The sequence below is a fragment of the Falco naumanni genome, chromosome Z (assembly GCF_017639655.2).
Source record: "Falco naumanni isolate bFalNau1 chromosome Z, bFalNau1.pat, whole genome shotgun sequence".
Taxonomy (NCBI): domain Eukaryota; kingdom Metazoa; phylum Chordata; class Aves; order Falconiformes; family Falconidae; genus Falco; species Falco naumanni.
Window position 1 is genome coordinate 18,338,187 of NC_054080.1, and position 14,917 is coordinate 18,353,103.

A 14,917-nucleotide genomic window follows, 5' to 3' on the forward strand; every position below is an offset into this window, starting at 1 on the left:
ACAGCTTTATTAGTACACAGGAGCATCAGGCCTGCTGTGGTTCTACAGATATGCACAGCAGAGAGCAGACGCACGTGCACGGTCTGCGTGCCACAGGTCTAGAACAGCCAAAGCTGAAACGCAAGCGAATACCTCAGCTGGGGTGAGCTGACACTGTGGCACTGAGGGAGACTACAGACGCAGTGCACTCCTGCTCCTCTCAGGGAACACAGCACACAAGTAACCCCAGCTAGCTCTACACAGGTTCAAGAACAAAACCAGCTATAACCACTCCAAAAAATGAGTCACTCTTACGAAGCTCAGCTATGTTTGGGATCTAAGGCAAGTCTATGCAGACATGCCTACATCCATGACGTGAATCATGAGCACCCCACAAAATGGTTACAAGGTTCATCATACTATAATGGCTTTCAAGGATTTCAATACCTTTCACAGTGCCTAGTAAAGTATTTGTGGGGATACACAGTGTGGGTGAATGATTCAATTTACCTGTGTAAAGGAGAGGAGTGTCAGGCAATGTAGTGTTGAAGCCAGTCAAAACTTACCAGATTAATAAGACCTTATTTTTTTAACAGAAAAATAGCTATCTCCTCTGCCTTCTCTTGATACTTTGTACCAGATTTCTCAACACAGACTTGATACATCCAAACAGGAAAGATAAAATAAGCGAAAAAGCTAATTGTTATGTATTGCAATATAAACCACATTTTTATTCTAGAGTTCACATTAAATGTGCATAATCCTTTTTTCTATCACGCAACGCAATCAAAATCAGATCCTGATTTTCCAGAAGTCATTAACAGTACAAGTTATAGACTTCATTGATTTCATATCTGCAATACCTCAACGTATCAGGGTTCAGTGATTTTTTTTTCATCTAGTATGGCATCTCAGCTTCATAGAATGCAACTAAATGTTCTAATTTAATTTCATAAAATAGAACATGCAACTTGGAACCATACTTTTGAAGGTGAAGTGCTTATTCTTGATAAGACTTACTATGACAGAATTGGTGAACTCATCTTTTTGCAATACCAACTGCTCTGCTTCAGGATTTTTCTCCCTCTCATTTTCTGATATTTGTAACTCCTTCTTTCCAACAGCTCTTACGAAGCTTGGCTTGTACTTCTGAAATCTACTCCTCACTAGCTGGACAGGTTGAAGAGGTGTTTGCTTACTTTCATCTTCAGTGGTATTTTTGCTATCAATGCAAAGTCAGACAGAAAAAAAAAATCTGAAACTTAATACAAAAGCATGCCATTAGCAAACACAGGTTAATTATATTTATATATTAAAAAACAGCTGAGTTTTTAAAAAGAAACCATGTAAATGTAAAGTTCTGCTAAATTTAAATCCCAAACACAAAACTTTCAGCAAAAATTTCAAAGCACTGGTCTCATAACTACTTCCACAACACAATTAACTAACTTGCTGGAAGCATTAACTTACTGTCCTGCTTATTAGTATAATGCCAAATCAATTTTCACATGGTTTCTCCGATAGGCAAACTAGTATTCCTCTGCTTACATTAAATTAATCTAGTGTTTCAGATGACAAAACAGTTGTAAAATGAAGGCTCATTAATCTAGCGCTTAGGATAGAAGTAACTGGAATTTTAGTATCACTAGTATCAAACTATAAGAACTGAGATTTCATTCAGTATTTTTATCAGATTTTCTTTGCCAGTTAGCAATCCATGAGCACAATAATTTGTTTTTAAAATACTTTCACTGTTGCAGTCAAGAAAACAAAGTAGCTAAGCTCTTACTCTGCATTAGTAGTTGAAGTGTCATCTTGGACAATTTCAGGGAGACAAAACTTGAGTTCACCATCCTCTGATCTTGAAAATGTCTTTGGTGACTTACAGCTTGGCCTCTCAGAAACTTCCTGAGTGCCAAGTGACTTCTCCTTTCCTAAGGATTCCAATGGTTGCATTACTTCATATTTTCCTGCTTTCTGAAAAATATAAACGCAAGAACCAGCAAAAGTCATGATACTAAACCAAATGGAGACATTATGATGTCTGTGAAGTTCAGTACTATTCACTCTGTGAAATGCTTCCTGCAAAAACTCCTCTGTAACTGCTCACTAATAATCTACTAGTATTTTCAGGAAAGCTCACAGTTGTATCTTTTAAACAAAGTAACTTTACAACTATATTTCTTCTTTGACATCTTCTATTAATACTTTGCTTTCTTCACTGTCAACTCTACAACGCCGCTTCAGGTCAGAAAGACATCTGGACACAAAACAAGAGATACAGAATGGATGTGATGTTTTTCTCCTCACACACAACCAAGCAGAAAGGAGTTTTCATGTAGAAGATTTTAGCTTTGGAAAAAACTGTTTGAAAAAAGATTAACTTTGTATTTTTCTAAATCATCAGTATTTCATTTTACAAATCTAAAAGCTCAAATATAACTAAAGGAAAAAAAAAAAAAGCCTTACATCTGTATCAGGAAGGATGCTACATTCACTGTCACACTGTGTCAAACTGTCTTCTTTGTTGGTATCTTTCTGTGATACACTCTTATTATTTACATCCAGCACTTCCTTTCTAGTAGTTGTCATTCTTAAATTTGGCTTTGGTCTGTGGACTCGACTCCTCAGCAGCGGAGCTGATGATGCAACGGTTTTCTCCTCTTCCTTCCGAGGACCAGACTCCCTAAAAAACAAAACAAAGAACAATCAAAGGCACGGGACAACAGTGGTTCTCCAAGTCGTGCATGACATAATTGTATGTAGCTCTCTTCAATACAGCAGCCAAGTATAAATCCTTAGCTTTCTTAGAACACTAACAAAGTTACTGACAGTGTGAAAAAAGACACAGTAAAGATCCACATCCAACATCACCAAAAACCTGTGTATCTTATAAACAGGTGAAAAACAGATAAATTAAAAAAAGATGCCATTTCTGAGCAACTGCAACTGCCAGTTACACTTTGAGAGGCACATAAACATTTTACAAACGCCTTTGTCTAGTAATTTTTAAAACTACCCTGTAGATTTACAGCAGTTTTCTGTTTTTTTTTTAAAGGACACTTTTAAGAGGAAACCAAACCCTACAATCAAGGATTTACATAAGCACACAGGGATGCACTGTTAGGACCAACATGGAGAAGATAATCACAGGAAGTGAGCATCAGAAAAATGTATTTATTTGAAAACTGGGTTCACAGTCTAAAAATTAAAATTAACATCCAACAGCATATTAATTTAGTGCTTTCAAACTCTTTGGGTTTTGTCTGTTTAAGTATAGTATTGTCTTGAATAAACATCTCATTACAGATTTTAATGTTTATTTGAATGCAGAAGTGTAGAATATCGAGATATTGATGATTTTGAACCCTCCCGTCTCTCTATTTAAAAAATAACCATACCCTGTGCTGAAATCTGATATCTGTTTCAAGACATCTGACAATTCCTTTTCACTTTCATAACTTTCTGCTTCTGAGGACTTTTCTTCGGAACACTGCCTTGTAGGTGTTGAGTTCATCTCAGAATCTGTAGAAACATCCCCTTCTAACATGACATTGCACAGCTGAATGTCTTCATGAATCGTCACATCCTAAGAGGAATAAAAATTTCACTCTATTAAGATGAAAGATTTGCCTGACCTCTCTTTTAGAAGAGCAGGAGGAAAACAAAAAGTTTATTCTAGCATCTCTTACAAAAACACTCAAAAAGATCTCTCTTGCTTCCTGTGTATCCAACTAATACCAGTAGACACTAAAAAGTAAAAATTCGCCATTTTTATGTATACTTTCTCCCTGAAGTGGTCTTCTTCCAAGAGACCATTTTTTCTACGCTTCTCTTTTCAGATCTGGTATCACAAATACCACAACATGGAAACCAGAACCCAAGCATGAGGAAATTTTATGACAATTCAGTTTGTTCTGAAAGAATAAACAAAGCATGCAAAGGCTACGCTTAGAAATTATGTGGTATGTACCTAGATCTTTGTTACTTAAGGTTTCTACTTAGAAGCCAGCAAGACAGTGAGCCTACAAAACTGCTCAAGAAACTTACATTCTTGAGGTCTGGATCGTTGTTTTCATCCCTATGGTGTATTGCACGTTCTTCTACTTCTCCACCTTCAGTTTTCTGCTTTTCAGGATCTTTTTCATCTGTCACATCTTTTTGCCTTGCAGTTCTTCCTAGATTTGGTTTTGGTCTCTGCACTCTGCCTCTCTCTAGAGGTGTTGGTTTCAGCACACTCTGTTTGCTGTCTTCTTGTAAAACAGCTGTTTCATTAGACCTAGAAAAATACACAAGATGCTTAAGTACATAGCACATGTGGAAGTTGGAGGAGTCTGGGAGAAGTGGTGATTTTTCTTTTTTTTAACATATACTTATCTAAAATGGAGCTATGCATTACTAACTTCATGGAACAACAAAGTCAGAAGTGTATCTGCTAGAGACTGAAAAAGTACCTGACAAGTTTAAACTTCTGTTTGCCCTGTTCTTTATCTTTTCCCACTGGAGACAGGATACTGCACTAGAAAGGCCTTTTTCTGACCCATAATGGCTTTTCTTATATTCCTATCTGGTCTACAGGCAGATGGACCTCATTTAATGAAGGGTTAAAAATCACCAACATTCAGAAAACACATAAATAACTTCATAATCTTACTCACGTAAAAGTATCAGATGCACATTATTAAAACTGTCAGATGCTTCTACACCTTTTTCCCTGAGCACCAAGTTTCTTTCATTAACATGCTGTTTAACAACTGCTGAAGTATTTTCCTAGCAGGTAATGAAACCCAGTTTACTCTCCTCCATCCTCTTCAACTATCCCCCTCTAAGAACAGAAGTTTGTGGGATTTTTTGTTGCTGCTGTTGTGCTTTTTTTTGTTTTGTGGGTGTTTTTTTAGTTTTGTTCACTTGTTTGTTTTTACAGTATCTCCTGTAAAATATATTCCTCCTTTTACACTACAGCTGCCATTTCTCCATTGAAGAGAAAAAGAAACAGTTCTTGATTAACATGTGCATCAAATTTTCCACACATTGGAATTTTTTCTCCTAATACCAGACACCTAACACTTAATTACACTTTAACCACTGAAACTGATACATTTCAGTATCAAAGCTAGCAGAGAAAGCTTGTTTTAGTTTTCAAAGGATTAACTTTCAGGGTTTTTTGCATTTATCATGACTGAAATATCATTTAAAAGCACTGCTTTAAAAATAAAAATGTTTCATCTATTTGTTTCATGCATTAAAAAAATAAAATTCTATTCTCCCCTCAATTTCTGTCTCATTGCAATTGTTCCTTCAGAAACTTCTATAGTTGCCACACTACGTAATAGTACCAGAAGCAAGAGGGATGGCAAATGGCTGGAATGCAGCACGTCTTCTCAATTTTCACATACTTACTGAGACACTGTCTCCAGGACTTTATCATCTTTTCCTGCAGCTTCTTCACTGGTAGCATCAGAACTATTATTTTGGTCAGTATTCTGAATAGAAGTAAAACATGAAGACATTAACTCTCTTAGATATATGAAGTACAGCATTACCTAACAGAACAGGCAATTGTCTATACATTGTACATTTCACGTAGCTAAAAAGGTGCAGTAAAATCTAGATCAAACAACTAAAGCTGTATTAATTGCAGGACAGGAAAGACTACTGGCATCTACTGTTTGTGTGACAAGCTCCCAGCTTAGCTGTGGCCTCCAAGCAATATCACACTGTCACTGCAGGTTAAGTACCTGATTCCTGGTCATACTTAGGGGAAAAGAAAAAGCAGAAAAAGGTAACATTGCTGTGGCATCAGCAGCTGTTTAGCTAACAGATCATCTCCAGTTACTTTATTAAATACCTTTTCAGTCTCCCCCTTAGGCTGTGGATGGGACATTTTATCATTTCCTGCAGCTTTTTGAGGCTCTTCTTTCCGTCCAGATGCTCTTGTAACATTAGGCTTAAATCTCTGTCGACATCCTCTAACTATTGCCTTTGCAGTTACAGTTTTCTCAGGTTCTCTGCACAAAGGATCCACAACAGTGACATTTACTCCATAATACCCAGGCCTATGTAATAGTTAATGACTTACACAGCTTTCTTTACTGGAAATGGATTGGCTTCAAAAGGATTTGCACAAACTTATGTAAGTTTCTTCACACAAGAACCAAACTGTTTAGTCTTACAGTGTGGAAACTCAATTTATCTACCTATTAAAAATATATTAACTTATCACACAGGGGAGGAACCTAACTAGACTGCATATCATAGCTGTTTCTGCAAGTGTCAGAAGCAGACCCATTAGCTGGCAACTGAGACCTTGAGGAAGGCAAAGCCACAGTCAGCACTTCATCCTCTTCCCCCTCCCGAATTCCAAGCATAGCTGGTACTGTACCATGAAGTAATGCTTTTGCCAGCCTCCCAGAAAAGAAGCACATACCTTACACCATAGTACCACTTGATATCATCCAAGAAAATACTACAGTAAAATTCAAGATTTATATTAAGACTTCACAATTATTGTGGTCTTTTTATAAGAGCACTACATAAAATAAAGTAACAATTATAGTCATTTAACTCTAGGAGACTGGAAAAGCGATCTCAATGCTTACTCAGATTTAGTATCCAAATCCATGTTCTCTGCTTCTGTGGCTTCATTTCTGTTTCTTCTACTGTCCTCCTCAGAGTACTGGAATTAAGGCAAGGCATATTTGTCTTGGACAAGTGTGGATACCTCAGAAACAGTTCTCAGAATATTGGACTGTAGCTAGCCCACAGTACCAGCACTGACCAAAACAGATACGTTAAGAGCATATCATGTTAAGCAATATTCCCCCTTCTGACCTTTTCATCTGTATTCACAAGGTTTGGAGTGGAAGTTTCAGCCTCCATTTTCTTTTGGATTGCTGCTTCACTCCTTCCAGATGATCTCCTAAAAGTAGGTTTAGGTCTTTGCAAGTGCCCTCTGTCTGCTGGCTTTTCAGTTTTCCTTCAGATGTAAAAAGAGGTGGTATATATTATTACCAAAGAGAAACTTAAATTCTTATATGGTCCAAGATGCACTTCAAGAGCACCACATGGGTGCATGGGTAATGCAGCAAGACAATAAAGTGAAAAAAATTATATATATACAATCAATCCTGAGATTAGGAACTACTACCTTATATTCTTCCTAGGACAGGACAAATAAAAGCTTTGACAGCCTTTACCATAAAAGCAAGCTGCCCTTCAATAAAGGAAAGACAGAAGCATGAAAAACAATTTAGCATTAACTAGCAGTCCATCCCTAAATCACCTTTAAAAAATTGTATCACAGATTAGGAAGTCACTTATCACACAGAAACGGAAACTTTAGGCAGATCTGTTTAAATACCACTGCTCAGTTACAGCAGCAAGTATAAAAAATAGTCACGAAGATTAACTTCACAATGGAGCACAAGTAAGACAGACACAGCTTGGACTATCTTCTAGAGATGTGCGCCACAACTTAAGACTCTTGTACTGAGTTCCGAAGAGCAACAGTTTCCAATTAGGAAGGTGTGAATACACCATATACACAGTGTGTAAGCTCATAAGCTCTGACAGACAACCGGGAATTTAAAAGGATACTGTGAAGCCCTTAAAAATAACCACAACAAAAAAGCCAACCAACTTTTACAACCAAGGTTCACCCACAATATGCTAAAACTTCCTCTATCTCTCATTCTTGCTGACTGTAGAGGGGCTAGATTTCTCCAAGCTTACTTAAGTCTTCCTCCTCATTTCCATGTAACATTTTAAATCTTAGTCAAAGCATTGCTCCTCATTGATCAAAATTCTATCCAAAAAATTCACTGAATACGGAAAAAAGTTATCATGATCTACTGTCTAGTTCAACCTACTATAGTCAATCAAAATTATATCCAAATTAAGTAAATGTAGAATTAGCTCAAGTATCACTGCAAGGTAAAATAATTCTACTTACGTGACTTCCAACTGAGAATCACTTTCTGATACACTCCGTTTTTTATCTGGTCTGTGTAAGTCACATATACCTTTGTTCTGAGTAAGGAAAAAAAAAATGTTGTAGAAAAGAAACAATAAATATAGAAGAGTTCTTTGCTGTAATGTAAATGAAAGCAGAAACAAGATTCACAGAATGGCTGAGTGTTGGAAGGCCCCTGTGGAGGTCATCCGGTCCATCCCCCCAGCTCAAGCAGGGCCATCTACAGCTGGTTGCCCAATACCATGTCCAGGCAGCTTCTGAATATTGCCAAGGACAGAGACTCCACAGTCTCTCTGGGCAACCTGTCCCAGTGTTTGCTCACCCTCACAGTGAAATAGTATTCCCTGATGTTCAGAAGCAATCTCCTCTGTTTCATCTATGTCTGTTGCCTCTTGCTGTGTCACTGGGCACCACTGGAAAGAGCCTGGCGCTGCCCTCTTTGGAATCTCCCTTTAGTTTTATATATAGATATTGAAGAAATCGCCCTAAGACTCCTAGTTCTCCATGCTGAACTGTCCCAACTCTTTCAGCCTTTCATCATAGCAGAGACACTTCAGTGTCTTTGTGGCCCTTTCAGAGGCCATCTCTAGTATGTCTATCTCTCTTATACCAGGGAGCCCAGAACTGGTCACAGTACTCCAGGTGTGGCCTCACCAGTGCTGAACAGGGTGGAAGTATCACCTCCGTCAACCTGCTGGCAACACTTCTAATGCAGCCTAGGATACTGTTAGCCTTTTCTTGCAGCCAGGACATATTGCTGGCTTATGTTCATCTTGTCATCCACCAGGACCCCCAGGTTCTCTTCTGCAAAGCTGCTTTCACCTGGGTGGCCCCCAGCAAACACTGGTGCCTGAGGCTGTTACTCCCCAGGCACAGGACTTTGCACTTCCTCTTGTTAAACTCCATGAGGTTCCTGTCAGCCTATTGCTTTGTCTTTTAACTGGGTGAAGCTGATAACAGGCTCCCTTAGGCAGTATCAGCTATCATTACTTTCCAGGTCCAGTATTTAAATCATTTTCCTAAAGAGCACTGACTACCACTCTGAAAATGAAGAACAAAACAAAAAATAAAAATTGACAACATAGAAAACTAATTACAATTACAGCAAAGATTTTATGGAATCTATTTAGGTAATTAAGGTAAAAGGCTACTGCATAAAACCAGCATTTGTCCATTTACCTCTTCAGTATTATTAATGGAATTATGTTTCACATCACTGGTTGGCTCGGGTTTTTTAGTTTCATGTCAGTGATAATGTTCATATACAGTTAAAGTAAATTAACCACAGCAGGGCAAGAGAATTAGAACTCACATAAAAGGTCCTTTAAAATTATCAGGTTTAGAAATTATTATGACTTTTTCTCATGTCAAACAGCCATAACTAATGAGACAGAAAGCTTAGCTACTCCCGCTACTGATATCACTGTAATAGGCTGGTCTCTATAGCATATTGCCCTGTTCAGTTAATTGGTTTTATAAATATTATTCCAACTAATATCAGGAGATTGTATTGTTACAACATTTCCAACTACAGGCATTTAGTATTTGCAAAGATCCTAAGTAGCTGATTTTCTGTTAAGATGAAGACATTATTTTAGGTAAAGGACAAAGGACAAAGAACTTGCACGCTACATTGGGGAAAAACTAACACTTCCATTTTTCTGATGTCTCACCACAGACTTTAGTCATAAGATCATTCTTCATCTTAGAAAGCATGAGAGAAAGTACTTCATACCCCCTCAGCACAAATCCTTAAACAGTATGATAATAAGTTCTGAAAATGACAGTGATGCAGTGATAGAAGGATGGTCAGAGGAATGGAACTTTCTCTATACAATGAGAAATGTAAGATTAGGACTCTTCAGCTTGAAAACAATGTTGCTGGAAAGAGGAAAAAATGGCATTATAAACACGAATAGCTTGGAGAAGATGAACAGGAATGTAACAATGGGAGTGCAGTGCACATTAAACTACTAGGCATCAGGCTTAAAACAATCCCAAAACCCCACTTCTTTTATTAAGTAAATAATTAAAGGAATGAACTCTCAGCTGCAGTATGCAATTCATCTCAGAGGTACAGAGATGCAAAAAAGCAGCTAGACAAACTCACGAGCAAGAGGTGTATCATGGGCTTCAAAAGAAGCCAGGCACCATCTAAGGAAGTTTTAAACTGATGGACCCAATTACAACATACCCAAAAGATCATTCAATCGTGGTTCAGTAGCTTGTATCTTTCCTGAAACACCTCACGGCAGCCAGTAATAGTGGACAAGAGTTTACACAGGTTTCCATTCATTGTGCTGAGCAAGCACAAACAACTCAATGCTCATCCTGCTCAAACCAGTTTCCAATATGGTGCCAGCAAAATCTTGCTCCAGGGTTTCAGTGTTGATATTTCACTGGTTCACTTGTGAATAATAAAACTGTTCAGCCATTTAAATTGTCTATGAGAATACCCAGGCATGAGCAGTATACTCTCTGAATAAATGTAGTATAATTGCCTTTTTTCCACCTAGTGGTAAAAACATCACAAAACCAACCAAAAAATGGCTTTGACTTACAAAAACAATTTTAATGGTAAAGAGGAAGATCTTAAGAAGTAAGACCTACATAAAAAAATAAAAATACCTTTGTTTCTCTAGTCTCTTCAGATTGTCTTTCTTTGCTTCTGATCTTTGAAACTGGTAACTCTGAAATCTGGCTTTCCTGTGATGTATCATCCCTAGTACCTAGAGTTCTTAGTTCAGCAGATCCTGTTTCTAATATAACATCACTGCTATCTTCAAAGCTGAAATCAATAAAAGCACACAAAAACATTTTATTAGTGTATTCTAATAAAAAAGCTATTATTGTTTACAAATAGATCAAGTTGCACAAAAAATTATGTGATTTTGATGTTAAACACATGTGTTTCAAAGAATCTGACAAGTTTTAGTGATATTTGCAGGATATGAGCTTTAGAACAATTGTTGTACTTTTGCAATGCTAGATGCAAGGATAAGATGCTAAAATCCCACCTGATTATTCTAGACATTGTTTATTAAAACAGACTTTACTAATATAAACACTGCATGCAGAGCTTTCCCCCCCGATCTTCTTTAACAATCTATGTTGAGTTCAAAGACAAATACTGTTCCTTCGTATGCTTCCAACTGAGTTATTAAAGGCATACAATCTGTATGAAACAACAAACAATTACAATACAGCTCAATACAACAACTAACATGCAAAATTCTGAAGTAGCACTAACAGCTTCATAATGACTTTTTAGTTTTACCACATTCTTACATAACAAGTTTAATCAACATCCACCTTCTTTCCAGTATAAGAATGTCCAAATTGAAACCAAAAGCTTGCCTCCGACCCTGGTTCTGCACAAATGAAGTCCAAGCAATATTCCCTTCCCACAAGGGCCATCTTATTAGGAACAGATATAAATTCCAAATGTATAGCAACCCTAATTAGCAACATTACTAAGGAGTGTTTTAAGAGAAATATTAGGAGTTAGGATAAGCCGATAGTCTTCATGAACGCTAAGAAAAGTGAAAGCAGTTTTGGATGGGGTTTTAATATTAATGTAAATTCATTTTGCAAAAGCAGCCCATCAGGGCAGTGAATATATTTGGAATATAAATTAAAAACAGCTTACTAAAACCAAGGACAGTCCTCAGAAACCAAAAACCTGCCTATACTGTGCCAGTTAACATGATGAGAAGCACGAATAAACAAAACCAACATTAAAACTCTAAATTATTTTTTATTTTGCCTAAGCTTTCCATTGTAAACATTACCTGCATAAATTGACATCACTTTCTCTCTCCATTATGTCATCCACTAGTAAACAGGAGTCTGATCTCTCTTCCTCTGGAGCAGCAGTCTCACCTTGTTTTCCTTCAATAACACCACCCAGTTCTTCTCCACAGGTAGTATGACCATCACCGTTTACATCACATACTACATTTTTTTCTGCTAACGAATAAGAATTAAATCAATTTGGACATTTTGGGCAATTTCCTAGAATTACAATTCTCAAATCCTAGCCACAGTGAAGCAAGAGTTAACTTAAGACAAAAAAACACAGTAGAAATGCCTATTAAGATTTAAGAGAACTGTTCTTAGCTAAAATAATATATGCTTAGATCTAGTATGAAAGCAGAAATCAAAACCCAAGTTCTCATTTTTAAGTTTGCAATGTGTTGTGGTTTAACCCCAGCTGGCAACTAAGTACCATGCAGCCACTTGCTCACTCCCCACCTGCACAGGGATGGGGAGGAGATTCAGGGAAAAAGGTAAAACTTGTGGGTTGAGATAAGAGCAATTTAATAATTAAAACACAACATTATAATAATAACAACAATAACAACAACTGTAATGAGAAGGAGAGAGCGAGGAATAAATCCAAATGAAAAAAAGAAAGAAGAAAAAAAAAAAAAAAGTGATGCTCAATACAATTGCTCACCACCTGCTGACTTATGCCCCATCAGTCCCCCAGCAGCGACTGGCTGGCCAGCCCCAACCAACCCCCCCCCCCCTTAATTTATATACTCAGCATGACGTCATATGGTATGGAATATCCCTCTGGCTGGTTCATGTCACCTGCCCTGGCCGTGTCCCCTCCCCATTTCCCGTGCCCCCCTCCAGCCCTCTCGCTGGCAGGGCCCAAGGAACTGAAAAGCCCTTGACTGAGTATAAACATCACCCAGCAACAGCCAAAAACACCAGTGTGCCGTCAACATTATTCTCATACTAAAGCCAAAACACAGCACTGTAGCAGCTACTGAGAGGAAAATTAATTTAATTCCAGTCAAAACCAGGAGACAATGTCTTTATATAAAAAAACTATATTTGAACATTCGAAAGTGAGCATTTTTGCATCTTACTTCTCTCAGAAGACTTCCCTTCCTTGGCAATTTTTGCAGGGACAGACATTTCTTCTGGAAGATTCTCCACTTCCTGTTCAAGATCATCTTTTCTCTTTTTCTTCCTTTTCTCTTTTGCCAGTGCTGGCTCTAATGAAACCTGTTCTTCTGCCTGTTTAGAGAGGCTCAAAGATTCCTCATTTTCCTTCTCAGCCATCACAGCATCTCCTTCTGTTTCTGCATCAGAAATTCTGGCTTCCTGAAGATCATCTTGATCATTAGCAGCTTCTGTGCTGGCAGCTTTTGCTGCTGAGAAAATACGGTTCCTGGTTAATAGACTGGTGAAGTATTAGGAGCCATAAATTGCAAAGGTATTTCCACTAGCAACATCCTGTGAATTCGTACATCTCTGTCAATATACTGCCAGACATATGAGCAACCATGAGAAGTCAGTCACTGACAACAGAAAAGCTTCAGCATAGACTAACTTCAACACTAAACACAAAATACATTCTGCACATGGTACAACACTTCACCAGCATAAAGTCAACATAGGATGTAAAGCTAATTTAGTAAATGTTCTTGTTCCTATACTTTTTTACAGTTCCTATACCTTTTGGATCCAGAAAAAATAGGCATTGCTATTCCTGAAAAGAATTCCCGTTTCTCTGTGGAAAGAGGTGATGATGGTTGCAGAAAGTATGCCATGAAAAAGTAATTTTGATCAATAAATAAATTGTAGTTAACCATTCTTATTTACATAAGAAAGCTGAATTATTATTTAGCTAATAATTCACAAGTTCTCTTCTTGGTTTAACAAGTTTCTAAAATTATCCCCTCTCCCTTTTTCAGGGCATTTTGTCTTCATCTTATATTTATGCAGAGCATCAACCACCAAGAACCTTTCCCTGTCCTTTCTATTACTCTTACATGAACTTGTTCCCCTGTAATTAAGAAATCCAAATGCAAGAGAAGTAGAAAAGCATACTCACATAGCTTTACATATAAAGTACCTTTAATCTACTATTAAAGCCTATGAACAGAATTTCTGTATGTGGTTAAGTCCTAATAAGTGGGACATTTTACTTAAATCCAAAATCAAGGCTCTAGAAAAGCAGCAACTATGGCGATTTTAAGAATTAAACCAATGATGCTGCTTCCTAGATAGCATTGCTTTAAAAAGATTGTTCACTTGTTTGATCCACAATACCACTTACAAGAAAATGGGTCCTTGTGGAACATACAAGTGAACGACCCCACAGAATTAGCAGGGAATTTATGAAATGGTCTCATATAACTGTTTAATTTAAGCACATCTCTGAAAGGTCCTCTCACAGGTACCGAAGTAATACACTATATGGTGATCAATAGTAAGTAAACATAATCTTTATTTTGAACAGACCAAAAAACTAAAGCAACTTTTAAAAGACTCCCTGAAAAGAATCATACCTTTCAGACTGAGGAAGTCAAACTATAATTAGAGGAGAAACAGCACCATTAAAAGAAGAGGGTTTTAAATGTAAGAAAAATTTAAAGAGCTTGCCAAAAATACAGGTTTGGCCCAGGGATTTTAAAAGCAAATTCATTAGCAACTCATGAAGATACTTATCAACTATTAAATTAGAATATCCTGTTAAAAACATCAGTGCTTCAGACTGTGAAACAGCACTAATCTCAATGTGATCTCATACTCTGCCCAGAGAAAATGCACCTCAGGAAACTGGCTGCAACTAATTATTCCCATGCCACCCATCAGTAAACCACATCTGAAAAAGTTATGCCATGAAGACAAGCTCTTCTTGCCCTCTCTGGAACAGGGAAGGATAAGATTCCCTGTGTTATTTTTCTTCTGCTAGCAACATATTATTGACCACTGCTCTGTAATGCTATCTCAGTCTTTGAAGTACCTTTTGGCTTCTTCCGAGGCCTTGATGGCTTCTTTTCCTTTGGCTTCTGGCTTTTAACAGTCTTTTGCTTTCTCTTTTCCTCATCTGCTAAGACCTTCTCAAGCAACTGGGCAAAGAACTCAAAATCAAAGGGCCGCCTTTCTTCTATGAGAATAAAGCAAAGAGAATAGATTTCAAAGTTGATAATTTTTCCAAGTTTC

At 37.4% G+C, this 14,917-nt stretch overlaps 1 protein-coding gene across 5 annotated transcripts in view; it reads right to left on the reverse strand.

Annotated features, from left to right (window-relative positions):
- Positions 1 to 14,917, reverse strand: part of BDP1 (B double prime 1, subunit of RNA polymerase III transcription initiation factor IIIB) — a 54,619-nt gene that overhangs the window by 28,003 nt on the left and 11,699 nt on the right. For 2 of the 5 annotated variants that reach the window (XM_040579271.1, XM_040579269.1), the window contains exons 9-22: positions 14,718 to 14,861; positions 12,832 to 13,119; positions 11,743 to 11,920; positions 10,580 to 10,739; positions 7,931 to 8,007; positions 6,811 to 6,955; positions 6,579 to 6,655; positions 5,828 to 5,987; positions 5,380 to 5,462; positions 4,030 to 4,258; positions 3,381 to 3,568; positions 2,449 to 2,665; positions 1,769 to 1,956; positions 1,000 to 1,201 (exon numbers count right to left, since the gene is read on the reverse strand). In XM_040579271.1, the coding sequence (XP_040435205.1) occupies positions 1,000 to 1,201; positions 1,769 to 1,956; positions 2,449 to 2,665; positions 3,381 to 3,568; positions 4,030 to 4,258; positions 5,380 to 5,462; positions 5,828 to 5,987; positions 6,579 to 6,655; positions 6,811 to 6,955; positions 7,931 to 8,007; positions 10,580 to 10,739; positions 11,743 to 11,920; positions 12,832 to 13,119; positions 14,718 to 14,861 (2,336 nt within the window). The remainder of the gene's footprint in view (positions 1 to 999; positions 1,202 to 1,768; positions 1,957 to 2,448; positions 2,666 to 3,380; positions 3,569 to 4,029; positions 4,259 to 5,379; positions 5,463 to 5,827; positions 5,988 to 6,578; positions 6,656 to 6,810; positions 6,956 to 7,930; positions 8,008 to 10,579; positions 10,740 to 11,742; positions 11,921 to 12,831; positions 13,120 to 14,717; positions 14,862 to 14,917) is intronic. The other 3 variants (XM_040579273.1, XM_040579270.1, XM_040579272.1) reach the window with 3 other exon arrangements.